This window comes from Charadrius vociferus, unplaced genomic scaffold (genome assembly GCF_000708025.1).
Source record: "Charadrius vociferus isolate BGI_N301 unplaced genomic scaffold, ASM70802v2 scaffold611, whole genome shotgun sequence".
NCBI lineage: Eukaryota > Metazoa > Chordata > Aves > Charadriiformes > Charadriidae > Charadrius > Charadrius vociferus.
The window spans coordinates 283084-302769 of record NW_009646844.1 but is presented as its reverse complement, the minus strand read 5'-3'; the positions used below and the strand labels follow the sequence as shown (position 1 = coordinate 302769).

General features: G+C 54.5%; 1 protein-coding gene across 1 annotated transcript; it reads right to left on the bottom strand.

Annotated features, from left to right (window-relative positions):
- Nucleotides 1-1958: 1958 nt before the first annotated feature.
- On the bottom strand, nucleotides 1959-18608 carry UNC5B (unc-5 homolog B (C. elegans)). The gene is made up of 17 exons (XM_009894004.1): nucleotides 18599-18608; nucleotides 17492-17752; nucleotides 13318-13461; nucleotides 11386-11489; nucleotides 10309-10489; nucleotides 9812-9979; nucleotides 9052-9216; nucleotides 8240-8272; nucleotides 6978-7172; nucleotides 6431-6823; nucleotides 5781-5868; nucleotides 5523-5691; nucleotides 5173-5406; nucleotides 4112-4261; nucleotides 3669-3833; nucleotides 3391-3578; nucleotides 1959-2124 (listed from the first exon to the last, which is right to left on the bottom strand). Exons 1-17 carry the CDS (start codon nucleotides 18606-18608, stop codon nucleotides 1959-1961), a joined length of 2814 nt encoding a protein of 937 aa, XP_009892306.1.
- Nucleotides 18609-19686: the final 1078 nt, after the last annotated feature.

The window sequence follows — 19686 nt, the reverse complement described above, 5'->3', positions numbered from 1 at the left end:
AAAACGCCAGCAGCCGGTTCGATACATCAATTCTTCATTTCTTTCCAAATTTCCTTATTTCCCTCCCCACCTCCCCTCCCCAGCTCAGTGATGGGGTCTCAGAAATCGGATGCCCAAAGGCAACCTAAAGGATAGATCAAACCCTTCCTACGCGACGCAGGAGTTCACCCAGCAGAAGTCTTCCCACCCACCACCAACGAAAAAAGTCCTCTTTCTCCCGCAGCCTTGAAAACCCGACAAGAAATGAACCCCGCAGACCCCGAAACACGACAGGGAGCGGTTCTACCCGCTCCATCGCCGCCGAGAGGAATCAAACCCCAGGCCGAGCAATACCGAAAACTCCCCCCACCCTCCCCGAGCCGCCCCCCAGAGGCGATGCTCTCGCTCACGGCAGGGCTCCCTGAGTTTGCTCCGGTCCCCGGCACGCTGCAGGATGCTGCCAGGCATCCCAACGACACCCATTCGCGGCCGGGACACCGCGCATCGCAGCCCGAAGCAGGACCTGCCCTCTTAATACTTCCACCGCTGGAGAATCCCCAGCCTTGCCATGGGATCTAGTCTAATCCTGAGCTTACCATCCCCTTCCTATTATTTTTCTTAAAAAAAACCCCAACCAAACCCAGATTTCTAAAATAGAGCACTCGCTGAGTAACTTTTTCTATCTGCAGGCAATCTAAATTTTTACCCTTCGTTGAGACACCGCATCTTTCCTGCCTACCCCTCGGTGACTTCCCATTCATCCCACAACTTCTCCATCCTTGTAAAAAGGTCAATCACGGGTCCAAAAAAAAAAAAAAACCCAAACCAAAAAAAAAAAAAAGGAGCCGCAATGAGAGGACGGGAACCCCATCCTGCAAAAATCCTGGTGGATCTTAAAAAAAAAAAAATTTTAAAAAAAACCAACACAAAAACAAAACAAAAAAAAAAGAAGAAAACAAAACCCAAACCAACAACCCCCCTTTGGTAGGTTGGTGCAGGACTCAAATCTTTGGTTTGTACTGATGTAAATGAAGGCGTAGCCATCCTAAAAAGCTCCCCCAAATGATGCCAGGGAAGAATTCATTAAAAATACCACAAACGGCTGCTGCCGGGGAAAGGGGAGTTTGCAAGGGGAAAACAAAAATAATAATAATAATAAAAAAAAACCAACTTGGGGAGTGTCTCAGGTGGCCCTGAACCAGAGGGGCGTAGAGGCACTTCACCCTACGGACTCCCCGGGGGTCCCAGGACATGTAAACAGGTTTTGCTCCACTTGGGCCGTGCGCTTTTCCCCTAACAAAAAAAAAAAAAAAAGTATGTTCGCTGCAATCTCTCTTCTCCGCCACCCCGACCACAGCCACGCTCTTGCTCTCACGCACAAAAAAAAAAAAAAATTTTAAAACTTTTTTTTTTTTTTTTTTTTTTTTTTTTTTTTTTTTTTTTTTTTTTTTTTTAAAAAGGACTCATCCAAAGATCTGGATAATAAATTACGTTTCCTAAGAAACTTTTTTTTGTTGGTTTTTTTTGTGTTTTTTTTTCCTTTTTTCTTTCTTATTCACCTTATTAAGCTGTCTGAAGCTTTTGACAGAAGTAAGCCGTTCGCCTGGATCGCACTCATCTCTTCAATGCTATTAAAGGAGGAGGAGGGGAACCCAAACGAAGAAAGAGAAGGAAAGCCCCCCGCATCCCGACTCGAGAAGCCCAAATTCCTCTCCACGTGCCGGGGGGACGGCTGGGAGGAGGAGGAGGAGGAGGAAGAGGAAGGCTGTGTAACACTTGAATTGCTTGTAAACGTTGAGGATGGGTCTCTAAGGCTGACAGTGATGGGGAGAGGGAGGGAGAAGCGATGGTCTCGGCCCTTCTTCGCTCAGCTGCTGTCCAGGGATGGATGTGCCTCCCCCAGACATTGGGGAAGGGGTCCCCCCCCCTCTTCACCCCCTGGTTTCATCTTCCCGGCCCACCAGCCGTGGGGAGAATCATCAGCAGTCCCCTTCTGTGGCCATGACCACCAGCATCTCGCTCTTGCCCATCTCTTCTAAGGCACTGGCCAGGGTGTTGAGATCACCGTCGTCTTGGTGCTCGGCTTCCCATAAGTCCAGGAGCACCCCGGTGGGGCTGGCTTTGGTGGCAAAGTAGTTCAGATACCTGCGAAGAGGAAGCAGAGAGGAGGTCCAGGTTAGCGTGGCACCATTTGGGGATGGAGGGACGGAGGATGCCGGAGCAGCAAACCTGTTTGCAGCGTGAACATGATTGGGTTTTTTTATCTAAGTGCCGGGTCCTGTACTTGGGTCACACCAACCCCACGCAGCGCTACAGGCTTGGGGCAGAGTGGCTGGAAAGCTGCCCGGCAGAAAAGGACCTGGGAGTGCTGGTGGACAGCCGGCTGAACATGAGCCAGCAGTGTGCCCAGGTGGCCAAGAAGGCCAACAGCATCCTGGCCTGTATCAGGAATAGTGTGGCCAGCAGGACTGGGGCAGTGACCATGCCGCTATACTCAGCACTGGTGAGGCCCCACCTCGAATGCTGTGTTGAGTTTTGGGCTCCTCAAGAAAGACACTGAGGTGCTGGAGCGTGTCCAGAGGAGGGCAACAGAGCTGGTGAGGGGTCTGGAGCACACGTCTGATGAGGAGCGGCTGAGGGACCTGGGGGTGTTCAGCCTGGAGAAAAGGGGGCTGAGGGGAGACCTTCTCTACAGCTCCCTGAAAAGAGGGGGTAGCGAGGGGGGTGTCAGTCTCTTCTCCCAAGTAACAAGCGATAGGAAAGGAGGAAACGGCCTCAAGTTGTGCCAGGGGAGGTTTAGATTGGGTATTAGGAAAAATTTCTTCACTGAAAGGGTTATCAAGCATTGGAACAGGGCAGCGGTGGAGTCACCATTCTTGGAGTTATATAAAAAGAAGGGTAGATGCGGTGCTGAGGGACGTGGTTTAGTGGTGGTTTTGGCAGTGCTAGGTTAACGGCTGAACTTGAGGATCTTAAAGGTTCATTCCAACCTAGACAATTTTATGATTCTATGTGAACCCTGATGGAAATGTCATAACGCAAATGCCAAAGCCCTTGAGATGCTGTCTTCAGTTTTTGATGCAGGCAATCATGCAAAAGCAATGCAAGCTTTGTTTTGCCGAAATTACCCTCCCTTCCTTTGGTCTTCAGAGATGAACCCAGGCAGGAACAGCCCAACCATGGTCCCAAATACATCAGGGCCGGTTCAAAGTGACAAGAGACCCAGGACTGTGGCACAGATGGATGCACAGATATGGCTGGGTATAACTATGCATAGCCATGTCCATATTTATGGATGGACCTAAACAGCTGGATGTAACCTAGCTGGACACAGGTTACAGGGAGAGACTGGAGTGAAGCCCCCCCCTGCCCAGGGCACAGGAGGGGAAAGCAAAGCATGGGGAGACCCACCGGTCCATGGAAAGCTTCTGGGCGAGAAGTCTCCAGTCGTTTCCCCTGGAGTTGGGGGCATCCAGGCTGTTGCAGATCTTCTGCCGGATGGAGAGGGGGATTTTGAAGGCGTAGGGTCCTAGTTGGGTGGTGGTGGTGGTGGTGGCACAGCTGTGGTGGGAGCGGAGGGTGTCGAAGGAGCTGGCGTGCTGCAAGGAGAAGGACGGGGTGAGATGTTGCAGCACAGAGCGGCTCCCGAGCATGTCCCCTTGCTGTTCCCCCACCTCCCCACCACTCACCTCTCCCAGCGTGACGTGGAGCTGGAAGATCTGCCCTTCCCCTTCCACCTGCCGGACGCAGATCTTGCAGGTGAGCTCGGTGGAGGCCTGGCTGTACCTCTCCAGCGTGAAGGTGCAGTGCAGGGCTCGCTGGCTGCCGCTCCAGATGTGATAGAAGGGGATCTCCTGTGGACCACCAAAGCACGGGCTTGGTGAAGGCTCGTGGAGCTCCCCTGGGAGATCCCATCTCCTCTGACCACCCCATGGGGATGAGATGGGACAGAGAGACCACACAGACAGCATCCCACCAGGAAAGACCATGTGCAAACCAGTGCCCCTTCCAACCTCCATCCCTTTGGGAGACAACTCTGGAGACAAGACTGGGGCACTCACAAGACTGAGGTCCCTGGCTGAAGATGGCGTCCCCACTCTGGGACACCACTGCCCCTGCGTCAGCCCCTCACCTGGTACTTGGCCAGCAGCTTGCTCCTCCACAGAGCGTGGGGGATGTCATGGATGGAGAGACGCAGGTTGTGGTAGCTGTCCTTGAAGGGCAGGGGCTTGGGCTCCTCCAGCAGGTACCCTCCCAGCGTCCGCTCCAGCTCCAGCACCTCCTGCAGACAGCGGGACAGGCAGCGTGAGACCCAGGAGGTGAGCAGGGGCTGCTCCCCTCCTCTCTCCATGCCCAAAGCCAGGCATGTTCCCACCAAGAGGAGCCAGTGGCAGCGACAAGCCCGCGGGAGAGCAGCCTTGGCCACCCCGACGGCTGCTCTCCAAGAACCTGGCAATTCCTCTCACGCAACAGCCCAACCTACAACTTGAATTTTGTAACACGTGAGCATCTGTACATGCCTCTGTGCCCCTCAGGTGATGCAAAGGCCCAACACAAAGGTCAGGCATGGTGCTCTTCATCGAAGACACCCAATCTGTCTTTAACACCATCCCACTATTACACCAGCAGCTCTGAGGAGAAAAACGCAATCCAAGAGCCGGAGCTCTGCGCCTACGTCTCCACCTAGAGGCACTACAGCAGTCCTGACGCCACAGGACAAGTCATGGGGAATTAAAACAGCCACGGCACCAGTGGTCCAGGCAGCCAAAGCATCGAAACTCAAGTTCCTCATGCTGCACTCGGTGCTACCCATGCCACAAACCTTCCCAAGGAGGGGAGAGACATGTCTCCATGCAGGAATAACAGGATCTATAGGAAACCCGAGGCAAATCACAGCAGCAAGTGGGTTTTGGTTTGTTTTTTGGTTTTTTTTTGCGTAGGAGAGAGAAAAACCCACCCAGCAGCAGCTAAACCTCTTGTGTAATGTCTGCAGAAAGAGGACCAAGTGTAGGAGATAAACAACACCCTCATTACTTCCATCAGAGAGGGCGAGGAAGGAGGGGGCAAAGCAGTAAACATGCTCATTATGTCACTGTGGTCACTTTGCAGGCACTTGCATCAGGTTCTCTGCTCCCTGGGGCTCTGCTTTGGGAAGCAGGGGCAGCCCGCGCCAGCGTCGCAAGGTGACGCTACCTTCAGAGCATCCGGCGTGTCCTCCAAGCAGTAGACCTTGAGGCTGTACTCCAGGGAGGTGCAAACGGTGGGGGCAAAGATGGCCAGCTGGAGCCTCTTGATGGCTGACCTGGAGTAGGACTCTCCCACGAAGACGTAGGTGCCCAGCTGGTCTAGCAAAATGTGGCAGGACTTGGCTTCCAGCTGGCAGTAGCAGGGAGTGTTGAGGGTCTCCTCATCCAGAGTCACAACTTCCTACAGGGAGAGATGGGAAATCAAGGCTGGGGGTCAGCCCATCGTCTGTTGATAAGGGTTGTGTTCCACAATGCTCGTGGTCTTCACCGGCCGTAGGGGCTGGGTTCCCACCTTACCTCCCAGTTCCCTTGGTGGGACTGTGTTTTCAGCTGGTAAATCCAATCCGAGGAGCCGACATCGGCACAGTGGGGAATCGTCAGGACGACGGGGCGGCAGAGGAGCAAGCCGGTGGGTCCGCAGGTCACCGCCGGGCTCAGCACCGTCTGCGTGCCTTCGGAGGGCAGGCTGGGGAAGGGAGAGGGGACACGGGTTGGAAAGAAAGCCTCATGGCGGCCAACAAAGAGCAGAAGCACGGGCGGCGCGGTGTGACTTACAGGGCACTCTCTGCCTTGTTGAGGACCAGGTACATCTCGTAGAACTTCCCCTGGGGGATGGCCCCGTGGGGCACCAGCAGGCTCACCCCTAGCATGGCACACACAGGAATTAATCACAAAACAGGGGAGAAACCACCAGGGAGAAACCATCCCTCCACCCTGGCCGGCGAGCGCAAGGACAGCAGCGAGCTAGGGCAGCCCAGAGCACCCCAGGAGAAACATCTCCAGATGCTCCTCAGCTGCAGCGCTTGCAGGGAGGAGCCAGGCCACCGCATTAGTGTTCAAGGCCAGGCTGGACGTGGCCTTGGGCAACCTGGTCTGGTGGGAGGTGTCCCTGTCTATGGCAGGGGGGGTTGGAACTCAATGATCTTCAAGGTCCTTTCCAACCTAAACCATTCTATGATTACTGCATGTTGAATCTTTTTGCAAGGCACTGGCCCTGGATCGATGGCAGGGCCGGCCAGGAAAGTTCTAGGAGGCTGTGACCTCCAGCCTGAGAAGCCTGGCTTGGGAATGGCTTACTGCCTTCCTCGCCTCTGCCAGCTTTGGGATAGCGAAGAGCTGCTCACCCAGGCAAGTCTGAGGGGACAAGAGCAACTCCTTGATCATTCAGCAGCCAAACGTGCCCTCCTCCCCAGCATGGGGCTTACCGGTGCCTGGGATGGTAAGTCTTCCCCCCAGGTAGCCAAACGTGCCGCTGGCGCTGTTGCCATGCTCCCGGGGCAAGTTGAGGAGATGCTGGGAGCCCAGGCCTTTGTTCCGCACGTTTGTGAAGTGGCTGTCTCTGGTGTTGTCCCCTGGGTAGGTGCCGGTGGAAGGGATCCCCCCAAGAAGGTCTGTCCCGTCATGGAGACCCGGTGAGGAGGAGGCGGTGGAGGAGTTGTACACCTTGATCTTGAGGTTGGGGAGAGGGTCGAGCAGGGGCGAGTTGGTCATGGGAATCTTGTCGGAGGAGTCCTGCAGGGCGTACATGGGGCCACGGTACACCCCGGCGCTGGCCGTCAGGTCCGGCTGCATCGTGGGGTGCAGCAGCTGAGGGTTGTCTGCGGGAGGAGAAAAGATGGATGGGATGAAGATGGTGGTGGAAACAAGGGGAGGTAAAAGCACTACTTGACTGGAAGGGATGCCTGTGAAAAGCCCTCCTCTCTGCCCGGGCTCGAGCCAGCGAGCAGGACCTGCACGGGCTATGGCTCTTACCATGCCGGGAGGTCTTGAAGTTGGCAGGGTGGAAGCCTCCGGTCAGAGCGGCTGAAGAGTCTGTGATGTCCGTGTCGAAATCCCGGCATCTCCTCCGGTATACCACCACTCCCACAGCCATGAGGATCACGATGAAGACAAAAATGGCCACCACCAGCCCGGCATACAGGGCCACATCACCCGTGGCCTCCAGCACTGGGAGGGATGAAAGAAATGGAGGTGAAAAAAGGAGCACCGGAAATGCAGGTCAAGACCCACCAGCGTTCCCCAACCCCACCACTGACTCAGGACGTAGGCACGAAGGGGCAGATGTGTACTGGGCCTGCTGGAAAGGCTGCAGCAGGAGGATGGAGGGTGTTTTCTAAGAGCAGTCCAGAAGCCAAAGCGATACCAGAAAATGAGATGGGGATGAACCCCTCAAACCTTTGGAGGACAACTAACTTGCCATGGCTTGTGCAAACTTTACCTGAGCACCAAGAACCCCAGAAACGCTAGGTTTATACAGCTCAGATTCATGAAGTGATCAACCCTCACATCCTAACAGAGACAACCTGGAGGAGTAAACGTTACGCCTATCCACGCATTTCATATGAAATGAGCTATGCATTTATCTGGAAAGAGCGAGTGTCACCGTACCTATCTAGACACCCCTCAGCTTCCCCATCATCCCTTCCCCTGCCACAAGGCTCTCCATCTTTAAATGCAGCAGGAGCCGAGCACACTCAGCCCATCCTTCTTCCTCCCTCCACGTTCATCCACACCTCTTGGCTTCTATGGTTTCATGCTGGAGTGGAGGACATGCCTATCCTAAGCCCGGCGATCTCAACTGCGTTAGGACGATGCCGTGTCTGGGAGGTGGCCTCGTCCCCAGGTCCCCCCCCCAGCTGGATGGCCGAAAGGGGAACCCTGCTGCACCCCCCAACTTGAGGCAGGGCATCCTTGTTGAGGTGGGGTAACGATGCCTGGAGTAGCTTTGGTGGTGGAACACCAGCTGCATGGTGGTCGGACACCAGCTGCATCGTGGTGCACCCAAGAACTGCAAAAGGGGGACGGGAGCGGGGCTGGAAAAGCAGGTCGTGTTTATAGCTTCAAGCAGAGCGTGTGATTTAATGTACACGGAAGTTTTGGGGTGGGCTTTGGTTCCTCCCTCTTCACACCTTGTCCTGCCCCCAGCGGCTGTGGAGCCCTACCATGGATGCAACGGAACAAAACCAAAGCAATGCCTCGCAAAGAAAGAAAATGGCCATGAAATGAGCACTTACGGTGGCTTTTGGGTTCGCTTAGAACTCTTTTATCTGTCAGGAAAAAAAAAGTTAGAAAACCAAAGGTGAAGGTGGTGATGGTAGGATGAGGATGAGATGAAACAAAAGGCGGGGGGTGGGGTGGGGGAAGCCAGCCCAGGGAGGGCAGGAGAAGCCACAAGCATGGTGGAGAGGGACGGGAGAGCAGCACCGTTCCCCAGGGCATGCAGAAAGCCAGGTAGAAACATGGGTGATGAGGATGTCCCCATGCCCCGTGGCGCACGTTCCCCAACTCACAGGACATTGGGCATTTCTGGCCATGGCAGCATTAAAGGGGACAATGGTGTCACACGGCAGCAGGTGGCAGCATCGGCTGCTCAGCCTTCAGTGTGCCCACTCATAGTGGCATTTATCATCATTATTGGGGTTTTTTTCCTAGCTGCTGCTCCAGGAGCTCCTACCCAGCAGTGACCCAGGTCAGATGGGGCTGAGAACCTCCCCCCCAGCTTGCCCGCACGAACCACAACCAGCCTTATTTCAGCAGAGACCCCAAACCTAGCGCCACTCCAGAAGGCTCGGTGGGACGTTTAGATCCCACCCAAAAAAAAAAATTAAAAAATCCCCAAACTTTTCTTTCCACTGGGTGAGAACCAGCTTTGGAAGGGGTGAGTCCAGTTAAAAAAAAACCCCAAAACCTTGGTAAAGACGCGATTTCAATATTAGGTGCCAGCAGCGCCGCTGCCCGCCCCGTCGACTCGGGAGGCATGGCCAACAACGAGCATGGCCAAGCCACCGACATGGTCCACGGCACCCGTCCCTGCCCGCGTACTCACTCTGCAGGCAGAGCCCGTCGGTGCAATTTTTGGAGTCGAGCAGCACGCCGCTGCAGTCCTTGCCGCCGTTGCGGGGAGCCGGGGCGGCGCACTCGCGGCTGCGCCAGTGGGTGCACTCGGTGCTACACGCCGACCACTTGCTCCACTCCGTCCAGGGGCGGCGCACTGGCGGCTGCGCCAGTGGGTGCACTCGGTGCTACACGCCGACCACTTGCTCCACTCCGTCCAGGCGCCGTCCACTGCGGGCAACCAAAGACAGGCACGTTGGTACACCCCTCACCATGACCTCGGGGCTCGTTCCCCAGTGCCGGCACATCTCCGGCAGCAGAAAGGTGCCCGTGTACATCTCGGGGCTTCCAGAGACCTTCAGGGAGCGTTATCCCAGCAAACCCGGCCCTGTTGTGTCTCCACAGACATCTCCAGCTCTTTCAGGTCTTGGCAGACCGGAAGATGCTTTGGACCGGTCTCCTGAGCCCCTGTCTCCTTGGGGAGACCAGGATGTCTCTGCAGACATCTCCAGCTCTTTCAGGTCTTGGCAGACCAAAGACGCTTCGGACCGGTCTCCTGAGCCCCTGTCTCCTTGGGGAGACCAGGATGTCTCTGCAGACATCTCCAGCTCTTTCAGGTCTTGGCAGACCGGAAGATGCTTTGGACCGGTCTCCTGAGCCCCTGTCTCCTTGGGGAGCACCAGGAGCACAGTTGGATCGTGCAACCTGGAGTTGGATGGGCAGTGTGGGCAAGGTTTCTGAACCCGCCTTACCTGGGCAGAGGGTGGTGCAGGTGATTTTCTGGAAAGGCTGCCCATCGCAGAAGGAGCCGCCGTTCAGCGGCGCAGGGTTGGTGCACGTCCGGGTGCGCTTCTGCCAACCCCGGCCACAGCGGTTGTTGCAATGAGACCACTCAGACCAGGTGGACCAGCCACCATTCACTGCAAGGAGACGGAAAGCATTAAGACATCAATGGAGCCCATTTCAACAGGGACTGGAGCTAAGTCTAGAGTTCACCGGGTCCTCTGTCCTTACATCTTCTGTGGCACTCTGGAACAGCTCACCTTCACGACAGGCAAATCACAAGACTCCTTCTCGTGTCTCACACCCCATGCACAAGACCCTCAAGCCTGCTTTGGTCCTTTCCTAATTTAATGTAATGCTCTGGTGGGGTTTACTTCTACCACTCCCCAAAAGTGCCCATATTTCCCCTTGGTTTGGAGACATGGCTGACAGCAAAGGTCCCCTCCCCAAGAGCAAGGGCTGGTACCGTAGACGATGACGGCAGCTGTGGTGCTCCGGCGCTTGGCCACGATGTTTTTGGCCATGCAGGTGTAATTAGCAGTGTCCAAGAGCCGGGCCTGCTTGATGATGAGGTTGTGATCGATGGTGATGAGGAAGTTGGTGTCCTGGGTGGGATCGATGACATCCTCGTTCCTCAGCCACTCCACCTGGCAATGCAAAGGAAGGGATGTGGTGAGGACGGTGATTAAGCTGAACAAGAACTGAACACTCAAGACAAGGAAAAGCACGTCGTGGGTTTTGGTGGAAATGCCCATCCCAAGTGCTCCCTGCCACAAGGGTCTCCAAGGGCCCCCCAAAGCTATGCTAGGACACAACTGCTTAACTAGGCTATTTCGGAAGGGCACCAAGCACGGGTGTGGGCACAAGCAAGGACAAACACCAGGTTGGAGGGGCTGAATTCACCAGTCCTGATGGAGAGCAAACCCCCCGAGACCAGCCTATGACCTGCTCCAAAGCCCTCCTCATCTTCATCACTGACAAAACCGATGTCCTCAGCACCACAAACGTTGACTGGCCAACCTTGCCTCTGACTGTATCCATTTCTCCTCAAAAGCTGGGCCAAACCAGGCCTGACCGGGGCACATTACTGCTGTTTTGGCCAAGGATGGGACATCATGGCTACCACCAATGCACAGCTCTTGGGAGCTGACGGGAGTTGTAGGCCAGAAAAGCACCGCTACCGTGCTAGGGAAACCCGTCTGTATTGACTTGCCCAACCTTTGGCTCTCACTTGTGACTGCTCCCCTTCAGACAAGTCATTGGGTGCCTTCTTGGTAGATCTTCCCTCTAACAGGTTAAGGGCACATCAGGAAGCATGGGAGAGGTGGGTTGAGCAGGTGCCGAGGTTGGGTGTGTTATCAGATGTCAGAATATCAGATCCACTGCCCAAAATAAACAATTCTGCTGAATAATGAAAGCTGACGGTCTCAGTGTGAGGCCGTCCATCACACCTGCAAGCCACCTGCAAGGATGTGCCCCACCTCTCCCTGGGATGAGAGGGGACACCCCACCGGGTGTTCCTTCAGGCTGCTGAGGTGCTCACCTCGGCCTGCGGCACCCCCTCGGGTGGGCGGCACTGCAGCAGGACCTCGTGCTCCAGCGGGACCTCCTTGCCCAGTGGCTCCTGGTCGAAGTTCTTCCGTAGGTCTGGGAGGGAAAGGAAAACCCAGAGGTTACTAGGCCACTGTGGAAACAGGACAACCTGCTAAACCTTAGTGGGGACACAGCACCACTTCGGCACCAGGGACCCACAAGTAGGGAGATCCCTCTGGCATAGCACAGCTGAAGCAAAACATGTTCTGGGAGGAAGGAGCCAAAGGAGCATCTTTCCAGGATGGATTTGGGACAGGATGTGGTTCTCAAGGATGATACCTTTCCTCCTTCACGTGCCTGCAAGCTTATACCCCACTCCTGTCTTTTCCTTTTGGGGCTAAACCTCAGCTTAACCACTGTTTCTTCAGTGGTTAACCTTCAACCACCATGGTGAAGGGGGGGGCGGAATGAGATTTGTGCCACAGCTCAGCTCCCACGTCACCACTGAAGCCAATCCCCAAATTTCAGGGCAATGGGGGCTTGTTGTTTGGCTCTGCCCTAGGCAGTCCTGGCTGAGCCACCTCCCCAGACTTACTGGAAACCTGTCCATGGAACTCTGGTGCCGAAACGGGGAACGGTCGCTGCTGAAAAGCCCAGCTTGCTCAGCAAGGGGCTGGCTCTGCCCTAGGCAGTCCTGGCTGACTGGAAACCTGTCCATGGCACTCCGGTGCCAAAATGGGGAACGGTCGCTGCTGAAAAGCCCGGCTTGCTCAGCAAGGGGTTGCCCAGTGCGTTGGGGAAGGGGAAGAGAGGAGAAGCCCAGCAGAGCCCCCCCACAGGGATGTGGGGAACGTGACAGGATCCCACTCCAGAGCCTTGAAAGGAGCAGGAGCATCACTAGATGGTGCTGCAACCCATCTGCTACAGCTCCCCATCCTGCAAGGCAGCGAAACCTTGCTTCATCTCATCCGCTCGGCTCCGAGAAACACCAAACCCTTGGCTGGGGCCGGACAAACGGGCTCCCTCAGGAGCCTCCTAATATTTTCCCCGTTCAGGCTAAATCCTTCGGCAGCGTAGCCGATTCGCCAGCCACCTCCTTTTTGGATAACGTGCTGGATTATTAGCCCTCTAATAGCAAAATCTGTTGACGGCTGGGGAAGCCTGGCCATTCTCCTACAGCTTTGCCGTCTCCTTTGCTAAAAGAGCAAATTCAGCCGGGTAACAGCCTGATTAACTCGCCCTTAATCAGGCTGACACCCACAAACGGCAGCTTAGAGAAGTGACATATGACAGCAGGGGCTCCAGGGACGCGGAGCCGCTGATTCAGGCAAAGCCTGCAAGGTGCTAACCGTCGGGTTATTAACGATAATAAAGCGCCGGGAAGAGCTGAGCACGCTGACGGGCAATGCGGTATTAACCCAGGTAGTGCCGCAGCCTCTCGCCGCGGCAGGTAGGGACCGCTCCGATGCAAAGCCCCGGTTGGGATGGGGATCTGAGGCTGGGACCATCCAAGCAAGGACGGGGATCTGAGACTGGGACCATCCAAGCAAGGATGGGTCATCTCCCAACGGTTCAAAAAGCACTGCTCTCGACAAGGAGTCAACTTTTGCAGAGGGCTGACCCCGCTCAGCTGCACCCAGCGTTGTCTCGGGGGTCCTGGGAATGAACAGCCTTGGCTACTATTTAAGCCGGCGTGGCTGGCAGAAGCGGCACACGCCTGGCTTGAAAAACCACGGCTTTTTCCAGCCTGGGATGCAGGGTCGCGCCTCAGGCTTCGCAAACTACTTCGAAATTGGTGGGTGGTACCCTCTGGGAACCTTTTAGGGCCCCCGAAGGCGTTCAATTAAACGAAATAAGACCGGATGCAGCGCCGGCAGCGGCAAGGGAGCACTGCAAGGGAAGGGTGGCATCTGGACAAGCACCGCGTGTGCCGGACACTTACAGGCTATGCGGACGTACGCCCTGCGGCTCTTCGTGGTGCCGGCAGAGCTCCAGGCCACGCACTGGCACCAGTAATCTTCTAAGCCGAAGAGCTCCTCCACCTGCTGCCGGGAGACCTCGATCTGCACCTCCCGCACCAGCATCCCTGGAAGGGGAGAGAGGGACGGCATCAGCTTGGGAGGAGGGAAACTGAGGCAGCACCCAAGAAGGCTGGTGGGTGCACAAAGCTTGAGGATAGAGGCAGAGGGGTTGGAGGCATCTCAGAGGCATCTGGGTTTGGCAACGGTCTGCAAATCAGAGACTGTTCCCTCCTGAGGGTTGAAGTGGAGCTGAAGCCAAGGCAATGGTTCATGTCGAGGAGTCTTGTCTCTTCCCCCCTAGCCCCCCTGTCTGGGGGGGTACCAGAACCTCTTGACCATTTCAAGAGGCATCATCCTCCTCCACCGACATCCCCGCCCCTGCCCAGACCCTTCCCCACCCACCAGGCTTGAAGGATCATAGAATGGTTTGGGTTGGAAGGGATCTTGAAGATCATCTAGTCCCAACCCCCTGCCCTGGGTAGGGACACCTCCCACCAGCCCAGGTTGCTCCCAGCCCCATCCAACCTGGCCTTGAACACCTCCAGGGATGGGGCAGCCACAGCTTCTTTGGGCAACCTGCGCCAGGGGCTCACCACCCTCAAAGTGAAAAATTTCTTCCTAATGTTTAATCTAAACCTGCCCTATCCCAGTTTAAAGCCATTCCTCCTAGTCTTATCACTACATGCCCTTGTAAAAAGTCCTTCCCCAATGCCTCTAAGGCTTTGCTTCGGGGGAGAAATCATCTCTGTCACCCGCCATTTAAATACAAATACAAGATGACAAATAAAAGACCTTCAGGAAGTCATCCAAGGATGATGGCGTTTCATGCCCAGTGACCCCAGAAAGGGTTACACGCCTCTGTCAACCCCTCCAACACCCCCTGTGAAGTCTGCTAGGGCACCCTGGCCATGACAGGAACACGATGACAAAGGTGGCACCGCAGCATCCAGGACAGGGTCCCCTGGACCGCAGGATGCTGAGGATCACCTGGAGCATCAACCCCTTGTGGTGTTGGCCGACGCTGAGGGCGGGAGCAACTTGGTGCTTACTTTTCCTTATTTTCATCGATACTTGCCTTTTTCTCTCTTTTTTTTTTTTTTTTCAGCTTCTATTTATAAAAAGGCCTCAAGTTCACGGCGATAGAGTGCCGCGTGCTCTCCAGCTGTAATTTTGTTCACTTGCTCTCAGTGCTGCGAGGAGCAATTACCGTCTCTCCGCCACCTTCCTGTGGAATAGCTGACAAATGCGACCCAAGGAAATACAATTTATTTTGCTAGTATTAAGGAGGGGGACACACACACACAAAAAACCCCCAAAACAACCAACAAAAAGGCATTTGGGCCAAGCGCTTTTGGAAAAATTAGAGCTTTTAGAAGGACGCAGGAGGGAGATGGCTCAAAAACCATCTCGCCTCTCCCAAAAGCCTCGGTGGAGTGGGTCGAGCAGCCCTGGAAAGGTGGGGAGCATCCTGCAAATGCCTTGCTGTCTCCGGAACCCCGAAAGCAAAGGCTACCCAAAACTGCAGACTGAGCTTCTGGCTCACAGGAGTGACTATTTAAATGTCTCAGAGGCATCCAAACACAGCCGCTCTTACCGACCGTCCCTCCTCGTCTGGCGGAATTATCCTCTCTGACTTGGCCTATTTTTGCTTTCTTCTGCATGAAATGTTTTGGATCAGACGCAGTCAGAGCATTACTGAGCCCAGCTCATTCAAGACACGTCATCTTAAAAGTTGTTTTTCTTTTCTCTCTCTCTCTCTTTTTTTTTTTTTTTTTTTTTAAAAAAAAAAGGTCCCTTCTTTCAAGCTTTTAACTGAGGACACTTAAAAAGGCGCCAACACCTAACCCCGTTAACCCATCCCTTTGTGGCGAGCTCTCCCCCCCGTGCCCTTCGTGGCAGTTTCCCTAAGAATGGCAGGCAGATATTTATATTTTTTTTTTTAGCACAGCAAACCATTTTGGTTCCATCTCCCTTTTCCTTGGGCAGACATGCCCACACCGGCGGAGTTTTAGACACATGGTATCACCTCCATCCGGAAGGCATCATTGGGTTTGTTCACCCATAGCAGCAATACCATCTCTTGAAGCCCGGGCGAAGGCGGTGCGCGCCCCAAATTGCTGGCACGCGTTCTGCATCTGCAGAACCCCCTCCCCCCTAAAACAGGCTAAGCTCACCCTGCGTGGACTTTCCGCTGCCTTTCCGCTATGTTTACTCCAGCCTGTTTTGCCCAAGCCTTGCAGGAGGCAGGTTATTCACTAAGGGGTATTCACCCAAGAGGTGGCTCAAGCGGTGGGGCCAGAAATAGAGCGCTTTTCCCACCCTGCGCATCACGAAGCCATGAAACTCCCCCGCTACAGGATGCTGGGATGATGCGGAGGCGAAACGAGTCTTCACAGCATTTAGATAAATTAAGGGGAGGTGTCCCTGCCCATGGCAGGGGGGTTGGAACTAGGTGATCTTCAAGGTCGCTTCCAACCTAAACCATTCGATGAACAACGGGGAAATCCATCCAGGGGCTGGGCCACACTGCTAACGTATCACCATCGGACCAGGGAGTCCCTAATTGCAAGCTGGAGGGTAATATAGTGGGACCCATCGCTCCATCCTTGTCCCACTGCGCTGCTCTTCCCCTAAGCATCCGCTGCTGCCGCATGCTGGGCTCAACTTGAGCTTTGGCTCAACCCGGCGTGGCCACCCCTGGGTCACTAATCGGCACTGACTTTGCCCTGCAGCAGTGAGGGTTTCAAATCTGGCCTCCACAAGAGCTGCGAGGTTGGAGATGCACCTCAAAAGAGAGGAACGGTGCTCCCAACAGCCTGCGGAGAACACCTTTCCCAGGCATTTTTGACCATCCTTCAACAAAGAGATCCTCTGGAAGGAAAAAAAAAAACCCAGGAACAGATGAAGCAGCTTTAGGAAAGGCTCAAAAAGCCACGGGGAAAAGAAACGATCTTCCCTTTGCAGAGCAGGTTCAGAGATGCACCCAAGCAAGGACTGGCTCACGGATGGAGAGCTGAGGAGATGCTGAGGGACAAAAAAGGGGACAAGAGGAGATCCTGTAAAAGTATTCGTGCTCCTCCAGGCTGACAAAGGCTCTCCTCTAAGCTCAGCCTGCCTTCTGGGGCCAACACTGCAGCAGTTCAAAAGGCCGCCTTGGTTTAAAGCCCTCTGGACACGAGGGATACTGCACGCTCATGTACGGAGAACAGGTCTTCCATGGGAAACACAACTGTTCCCCCTCCCCTCCTGATCAGGCCCTGGGTACCAAAACGGGGGCAGAAAAGACGGGAGCCGAGCTAAAGCATCCCAATTTTAGCAAATCTACTTGATTACACGATATACCCAACCCCCACGCCTTGTTCTCGCACCGGGACGTTTCAAAGCAGAGGGCAAGCAGCCCCGCGGTGGCCAGTCCCATGCCATAAGACAGCCCCTAAGATGCTGAAACCACCTTCTTGCCCCCCCCATTTCAGGCTGGTTTGTTCTCCGAGGCAGGGAAGAGCTCGTCTGCCATTAAAAGGCATTTCAAATCCTACCTGCAAATGCTCTCGCTAGCCATTAAACTTCTAATCCCGAGTAAGCTGCCAGCCTTTGCCATCCCTCGTGGCAATGACTCCTACGTGTTAATTAGGCATTTTGTAGGAAAGCGTTTCCTTTTTTTTTTTCTTCTTCTTTTTTTAAGTAGTTTTAAACGTGCTGCCTTTCAAATCCCATTTAACAACCCCAAGTCCTGCAAAAGGGTAAGCGTGCAAGCAGGCCGGCTGACTTCCCCGAGCTTCTATGGGGTACGGTGACCCACACCATCATCATGCCTTCATCAATGGTCTGGAAAAGGGCAGCTCCTCTACTAAAATTTGCCAATGATATGGAAAGAGAGACAAGCTGTGCATGGATGGAAGAGGTGGAAAACACACAAAAGCAACCTCATGGGCTCACAATCGCCTGGGAACGACGAAAATGAATCAAAGAGACCCCTTGGTCTGCCTGGAGGAGAATCATCTCCAGTATGGATGTGCAAGAGAGGAAAAGGCAGAAGCACCTGGGAAAGAAGAGAGGAGAAGGGCGGGCGAGGGATGCCGGGGTGGGTTTGCTCACCGGTGACCTCGTCCAGGCTCTCCTTGGTGACATGGTCGTTCTGGTTGACCCACTCCCCGTTGCACTTGAAGTAGATCTGTGTGGCGGGGTTGGCGCGGCAGACGAGCTCCACCGGCTTGTTCTTCACAATGTAGGCGTCCTGCGGCTCCAGCAGAAAGTGAGGGAGGGTCTCCGCCGGGGCCGAGGGGAAGGAGTCGGGCAGCACATCGCTGTACTTCAGCCCTGCCAAAGGAGTGAGAGGGTTGGGAGGTGTCCTTAATCCTGTCCCAGAAGGGACGCAACTCCTACCTATGCCGCTTCGCCACTCCTTCTCCTTCCCAGGACTGTCCCACCCATGGTGGTGTCACCAACAGCCCTTGCTGAGGATGGTTGGAAAAGCAGAAGAGGGCTGGAGGCTCTCCCAAAAAAAACCCCAAAGCAAATCTCTGCGAGCTTGAGAGCTGTGGCTGCGAGACGCATCCCAGTTTCACCTGGGTACCAGCACCTCCATCCCTACCCCGAGTCCTGGCAAACCCCAAAGCCTGGGTGATCTCGCTAGAGGACACCAGAAGGAAAAAGGCAAAACAAACACAAGTCCAGAGATGGTGACGGGGACACAGAGAGGCTCCAGAAGGGGCTGGTGTCCCCCCATCCCAAGCCTCCCTCCCACAAGCCTGAGGAACGCATGGGCATGATCCAAGTAAAATGCTGGCACAGCACGTGGTGGGAACGCTGACCATGATCCCAGCGCAAATCTCACACATCTCACCCTTTGGTGGACATCTCACCCCGCTGCCAACACTTGGATCTCAGCATCACAGGACTGGGGGGGCACCAGCATGCCCCAGGGACCAACCATCTGCCCATCACAGGCGAGCGATCACTTCCAGCCCAACCACCTCCAGAGAACATCACCCAAAAACACGATCAGTATTCACACCGTCCCGCCCCAGAAACCAGACCGGGTCAAGTGCCCTGGTGATCTCCATCTACCTGCTTGTTTGCTCTCAAAACTAATCTAAATGCAAAAATAACCAGAAAAAAAAAAAAAGAAAAAAAAAAGAGGTCACGTCTGCTCAGGCCAGGCCAAGAAAAGTCTCGAAAAGGGACAAGCACCTCAGCGCTCACCCAGGGACATAATCCCGCAGGAGTGGGAACCTCAAGGCATCTCGTGCCCAGCACCGGCTTGGGAAGATGCTGTGACCGACACTGAGCATCATCTGCGGCATCCAGCAGAGAAAACGTGTTTCCACCCATTTGGCCCATTAAAATCAAGCCCAAATAGCGCAGGACTGGAAAAAAAAAACCAACCCCACGTCCACACACTGGGATGCTGCTGCTTAACCCGTTGTTTCTGGGCATCTCGCTAGCAATCGGGTCACATCACGAGGCTTTTCTCTATGCCTAAAAGAGTTATGAGCTTTTCCTCCTCCTCTCTTCCCCCAGCGAGAGCTGTGATTCTCAACTCAGTGCGCAGGAAAACAGTAAATATCCCCAACCCCACGATGACATCTCTGGAGCTGGCGAGGAAGAAAGGAGCCCACTCCCTGCGTCACCCTTGGCAAGGAGCAAGCGCTGAGCCGAGAGGATGGGAGAAGCCTGAGATTTTAGGAGAAGACAACCAAAAAAAAACAAAAAAAAAATATCAGATGCGGCAAGAAAACAAGATGACCAGGCTGCCTCCCGAGCAAAAATCAGTGAGGAGGAAAAGGAAAAAAAAAATAATGAAAAAACACCAAAACCCCCCTCCCAACACACGGAGGTCAGTCGTTTAAAATCCATTTAGGAAAATTGACTTTCCATTTCCATTTAACACAGCACTAAGGGAGAGCGGTAGGACATTTGTCATAATCCATTAACTGCTCTTTTGGAAACAATGAATTAAACTCCGGGCTAATTTCTCTCTCTCCCTCTCTGGCTGGCTCTTCCCCACCTCTCTCCACCACCGGCCATTTCCTTCCCCCTCCCCGTCTCGTTTGCAGACCTGTAATTTTCCCAGCGCCCGGCGGCGGGCGGAGGGACACGGGGGCGTGCAGAGGTGCGAGCCCCCACCGGGAAACTGTCCCATGTTTCTCCTTGGGCCCCCATCAGGGTTGTGCTGAGCAGCCTCTTACCTCTACCACAGCACCAAATATCTTTTTTTTTCCCCCCTTTTTTTTCCCCACAGAATTAATTTTTTAATTTTTTTTTATTTACTATTATTAATTATTTTTACT

Excerpts from the sequence above, each read along its gene's own strand:
- UNC5B (XM_009894004.1), bottom strand. Across the intron at positions 5,869-6,430 it reads ACTTACCATCCCAGGCACCG|GGGTGAGCCTGCTGGTGCCC; the intron begins GTAAGCCCCATG and ends GTGCCATGCTAG. Across the intron at positions 5,407-5,522 it reads CCCACCAAGGGAACTGGGAG|GAAGTTGTGACTCTGGATGA; the intron begins GTAAGGTGGGAA and ends CTCTCCCTGTAG.